The 6,000-nt window shown below is 35.3% G+C and overlaps 1 protein-coding gene across 2 annotated transcripts in view; it reads left to right on the plus strand.

Annotated features, from left to right (window-relative positions):
* Window positions 1-4,278, plus strand: part of CSTF77 (Tetratricopeptide repeat (TPR)-like superfamily protein) — a 31,969-nt gene extending 27,691 nt beyond the window's left edge. For both annotated transcript variants that reach the window (XM_086241079.1, XM_086241080.1), the window contains exons 19-23: window positions 1,249-1,315; window positions 1,416-1,517; window positions 2,651-2,824; window positions 3,233-3,442; window positions 3,983-4,278. In XM_086241079.1, coding sequence (XP_086097205.1) covers window positions 1,249-1,315; window positions 1,416-1,517; window positions 2,651-2,824; window positions 3,233-3,442; window positions 3,983-4,140 — 711 coding nt within the window. In that variant the 3' untranslated portion in view covers window positions 4,141-4,278. The remainder of the gene's footprint in view (window positions 1-1,248; window positions 1,316-1,415; window positions 1,518-2,650; window positions 2,825-3,232; window positions 3,443-3,982) is intronic.
* Window positions 4,279-6,000: the final 1,722 nt, after the last annotated feature.

Below are 6,000 nucleotides of genomic sequence, written 5' to 3' on the forward strand. Positions count from 1 at the left end.
ATAGAGAGTAAAGATTGGTTGTTTGTGGAAGTTTTTGGAATAAATTAGGGTTTTCATTGGCCTTTTTTATTTTTTATTTATATGGAATATTTTTTCAATAAATAAAATGATAGAAGTGGGATGAAAGAGATGTCCATCAAAACCATATCAACACCCTTAAGCACAAACGCACATTACAGTCAAATCAAACCATACAAGTGGGCTGGCTCAAATTTTATTGGTATTGGAGAACCTCGATTGAAATATGCTCAGGTTTTAGTTAGCTGGCAAAGAAAGTAGCGGAAGGAATAAGAGAGCAAAATAAGCAAGATATGAAGAATAAAAGAAAAGAGAAAGGAACTGTTGCACAACATGTGGAAACAAAGCTTGTACTTATTATAGCTGATGAAGGCTACACTTGTTAAAAGTACAAGCTGGGCTCACACGTGCACTCTCACAGAAGATGCATACATTGACAGATGCGACGCCTCATACTTGTATACATCACCCTTCACTCACTTCACTACTGCTACACCTAAACACGCATTCTTTCTTTTTGCTTTTTTTATTAAATCCAAAATGAAAGATTACTAACTTATACATAGATGAAACCCCTAGATACTAATAAATCCTAGCCCTTAGAATCAAACTAATAATTACCTTAAACTAAATGCCTTATAAAACAAAAATGTACCAAGAATTCCCCTGCTAATGTGCTAGACAAGCACTAGCCCCAATAATTTAAGCAATTAGGAAATGAACCAACAATGTATGTCGCTTACACTCTCCCTCACATGAAGTTCTATCTTGCATGTGGGGATGTAGACAGATTGAGGGAGAGAGACAAACATATAGTTGCAGCCCACCCTACACCTTGCAAACAAACACAGAAGTGAGGAATTGAGATTGGAGGTTTCAAACCCAGGACCTAATGCAAACAAGGCTCTGATACCATGTTAGACAACCATTAGCCTAAACAGCGTAAGTTGTTAGGGAATGAGCCAACAATGTATATAAAGCTTGCATAGTCGACTGCTATAGTGGCTTGAACAGTGCCATGTCAGTAGTGACCTTGCTACAGGAACACCATAATTTCCCTACAGTTAATGTTAAAATAAAATAACAAACACTTCAAATCTACCAAGGACATACTCAGGACCAAAAGCTCTTTTTAAGTGTGGCTTAATCTTAGTAGCTTCTAATTTATGCTTCTCTTTGTTTCTGTATTGATTATAGTACCTCACTCTGTTTCCAAATTTCCGCTTTCAGTGGCTTGCTAAAAATATCGATAAGAAAGTGGAGAAGTCAACTATGCTGAATGGAGCTGGGTTTGTAGGTATCATTGTTGTGTTTATTCATATAACTGATCTCTTTGCAATTTGGTGTAGATAGGGGTTCTACAGACCTGATAAGCAATTTCTGGCCTTTTGGTGTAGATAAGGGTTCCATAGACCTGATAAGCAATTCATCGGTGTCTACAAAAGTAGTGTATCCAGATACTAATCAAATGGTTATCTATGATCCAAGGCAAAAACCTGGTAGGAAATCCGTTTTATCTGGCTTGTTTATTTCTTATCTAACAGTTTACCTCTATTATGTGTTTGAGCAGTATTGTTTGATATGAATTGTCCATCACTATGCTATAATTTTCAATTTTTAATTAGTGAGCCTATTTGCCAATCAATTTCATGCAATCAAATGGGTCAAAGAACAATAAAGCAAACTTCACGAAAAATTGGTGAAAGAATTGGTCTTGACTTGAGCTTTGTATTTCAATAACTGAAACATGTATAATAGAGATAAATCAAAAGTGGGGGGACATTTTTTAATCTCTAAAGTCTAGACCTATCATTCTGATTCATTTCATGCTGCTTTATCTTTCTGTTACAAATCTTTCACACACCAAGTAGTGGAACCCTGTGACTAGATAGTTGGATGGAGAGAAGTAGCATAATATTTGGGATAAGAGGGTGAAAGCAATATGTTACTGGAAAGGGGCAGACTTTCGTCGTCTTTATGGGCATTGACGACAAAGCATTTTCGGGATATTTCTTTTAGTTTAATTCAACTTGATTGGGCGGGAGTTGTCAGTTGAAGGGACAGTGGAGATTTCTCATTTGCAATTCATTGATGATACCATTTTCTTTCTTTATCTTCAACGTCTGTCTAGTGCATTTCTTGGCATTTTCTATGGGTAATGAAATTTTTATTTGTATCATTTGTGGCTAACCTCCTCTTTAATTTACATGTTTGTGTCTATTCATGAACTCCTGTTCTATAGACAATCTTAAACTTAGTTGTGCTCAAGACACATCATTTTGTTCACTTTTTTCAATTTGAATCTTGAAAGATATTTTTGTTTTGACCCATCCGGCAACAAAATAAACCAAGCTACTGGTTTCAATCAATCAATATGAGGAAGGGCAATGACCAAAGTAGTCTGTTTATTTCAAATATACTGTGGACAGTTTTGATAGTTTAAGTTATTCATTTTCTTAACCTCTTCTAAACAATTAATGTTTCAAGAACATCAAAAGCTATATTGTAATATATGTAACTGTAAGATGGCTTTGATGTCTTTTTGTGGTTTTGTTTAGCAGCTTATGCTCAATGGCTGAACTTTCTGTGTCTTTTTGTTCTTGTCCTTTTTTTTTTTTTTTTAATACTGTAGGGGCTGGAAATTTTCAAACTGTAACAGCAGCCGGAGTTCCCACTGCTTCTAGCACCGTGTCAAATCCCATCATTGCAACAGTAGGCGGTCAAACAATGAGTGCGTTTGATGAAATATTAAAAGCAACACCACCTGCTTTGTTAGCCTTCTTATCAAATTTGCCAGTTATCGAGGGTAATTTTTTGAAGTTTTCATTCAGTTAACATTAACATGATTTCATTTCCAGTTTACAAAGTTTGTATTTTGTGATCTGTATACTTACCTAGATCCATTCTTACTTTAAATTCTCAGTCGGAACAGACCATTAAAAGTTTGGAGTGAAATGTCATTACTTGTGATCAGTTTACAAATGCATGTGTATACTCCATGAAGACATGGGCTAACAAATGCCTGCATGATTTGACCTGTGAAAATTGTTTAGAATTTGCATGATTCTATGGTATATTTATTAAATTGAGAATATTTTGTCTTATAATATTAACTATGCATGGTGTTTGTCAATGGTAATGAAGGTTTATTGATATTTCATGTCCCCTAATCATTTATGCTGTTGTTGATTGGAAATTTGTTTGAAATTTTCAGGTCCAACACCAGATGTGGATGTTGTGTTATCAATTTGTTTGCAAAGTGACATACCAACACCACAGCCTGGGAAGTCGGGGATTGTCCCAATGCAATTTCCATCTGTCCCCGCGCCTAGTACAAGTGACCTCTCTGTTTCAAGCAAGTCTCATCCCATCCCAAGCGGGTCATCTTTCAAGCAAACCAGGGGGAAAAGGAAAGATATGGATAGTATGTGTTTCGTTCTCCTGTGGTGATATATATATACAGTTCAGGAAAGATATTGTATGTGTCTAAGGCAGGTGCTTCTAAAGATGAATTTGTTGTGTCCGTTAAGAGACATATCAACAAAGAAAAATACGACTTGAAGCTCTTCAGGGATTGACATGACTAAATTTCTATTTAAAATGGATTAAATGCATCATAAGTAGGGATGTTCGTATTTGTGCTTTTTGAATCACTAGAAATTTTATTAATATTGGCCGTTGATGATGCCTATATTGTAGCTAATCATATTGTCAAGTTACCATGGTAGTCAGTATCTGATGGACGGATTTACGTTGTCATTTTCTGGTTTCCATAGATTTATGGTTCTTAAATCCCATAGCCTGGCATGAAATATTCGTTGGCATGAGCCAGATACACCTCTAATTGAAACCATTATTTTCTGACTACTGCTTTCGGTCGAGTTCACGCGTGCCTTCCTGAATCTTATATGGGGACTATTGGCAAGTTTTTGGTAATAATTAAATCTTGTCTTATCATTGCTAGGGCAAGAGGATGATGAAACTACAGTCCAGAGCCAGCCACTGCCAAGAGATGCTTTCAGGATACGACAGATCCAGAAGGCTCGTGGTACTGCTTCTCAAACAGGATCAGCTTCATATGGAAGTGCAATTTCTGGAGATCTATCCGGTAGCACTGGCTAATTTACATTTCTTTTTTCTGATTCCTTTTTTTTTTTTTTTTTTTGCTTGGTTTATTCTCCTGTTATTTTCCCCTGTTGGCCAACGAACTATGGCTTATGTACACTATTCTTTACTATTTCAATAAAATACCAACTTCAGTCCCACTATTTCTAAATTTTTGCAGTGGTACTATTTCCACACACTAAAATATTCTACAAACCCACTTATTAAGTAAAATTTTGAATTATTTTCCAAAATAGTCATTAAATAATTATTATTTTCATTTGATGCGAGATATATATAACTATATCAATTTATGATATAAAATGAAAATTACAAAACAAAGCCCCGACAATCCAAATCAAAACGGCCTAAATCGAGATAACAGCCCTAAGGCAGAGAGTGAGTCCAAATTCTATTAGAAGTTTGTGAATGGCCTAGAGTAGCAAGATATGAGCAACAAAATTCGGTTCACCAAGGTTGTGGTGAAATTGAATATTGTCAAAATGAGAGGCCAAATGATGGATGTCTTTGATGATAGTACGAATATTCCAAGGAATGCAGTCAATCAGTAATTTGGAGTCCTGAAACTATAGAATAGCTTGCAATAATGGCATTGCGAAGACCATCCTTTAGTGTTTGTCCTTCAACAATTAAGACATTAACAAAAACCAACCTTTGAGCACTTGCCATAAGAGGAGCACCATCAGAGGTCCAAAAACAAAACAAGAAGCTGCATCTAAGCCATTGCTCACCGAGCCATCAAATGAAAATCATGTGGCTTTCATTTACTATTCTCCACAGTTCTCAAAGCTATAATGATGAGAAGTAGAGTTAGCTTGCCAATAACTTGACGAAAAATTAAATTATTTTTTGAATCCCATATTTGCCATAATATTTCCCAAAAAACTTGACTAAGGGCCATGTTCAAAGCTGCTTCATTAGAAATCCATTTTCAATAGGACATTAACCAATCTTATAATTGGCCATTAAAACCAATTGGAGAAGGAGAATCTGTTAGGAAATTTCACAAAGCCTAGCAAAAGGACAATGAAAGAATAAATGGTCTTTAGATTCCTCATCACATTGGCAGATTACACATGATCCACACAAGGAATAAATCTTTGGATCCTCAGCCTTCTACGTAACCTGCCACATACGAGGAGTCAAAAAAACATTTTGATTGCTTCTATTTTGACCACCTTAAACTACATTCTTGACCACCCTTTAAAATTTTTTTCCAAAACTTCCAATTATACCCTTAAACTAAATAGTTAAAAAAAAAAAAAAAAAAAAAAAACAACCCAGCTTCACCCCACCCACCCCCATAACAGAATTACTCAAACATTTTTACCTTAGGGGGCAAATTCAAATTCCAAACCTTCTTAAGAAGTTGAACTTGCTAAGAAACGTGTTAGGGTGAAAATTCTAAATTAATTTTATTTATCCCTTAATGGGATATTTATACAAGTATACACAATCTCCTATTTTTTTTTGGCCATTTACACAATCTCCTAGTTACATAAGGGGTAATTACAGAGTCATGTATATTTGCTAATATTACAATTAAACCCATAATCACTAGGAATCATAACACTCCTCCTCAAGTTGGTGCATAGACACCACACATGCCCAACTTGCTAAGAGCACTAGTAAAGAGTCTTCCAAACACTGTTTTAGTAAGAATATTAACTAACTGGTCTTCAGACTTCACGAATGGAAAATCAACAATTCCAGCTTCTAATTTCTCTGTGATGAAATGTCGATCAATTTCAACATGTTTTATTCTATCATGTTGAACTGGATTGTGGGCAATTTCAATTGTTGACTTGTTATCACATAATAAATTCATAGCAACCTTAGGTTTATATCCCAAGTCAG

This window comes from Dryas octopetala, chromosome 4, assembly GCF_963921425.1.
Source record: "Dryas octopetala chromosome 4, drDryOcto1.1, whole genome shotgun sequence".
Taxonomy (NCBI): domain Eukaryota; kingdom Viridiplantae; phylum Streptophyta; class Magnoliopsida; order Rosales; family Rosaceae; genus Dryas; species Dryas octopetala.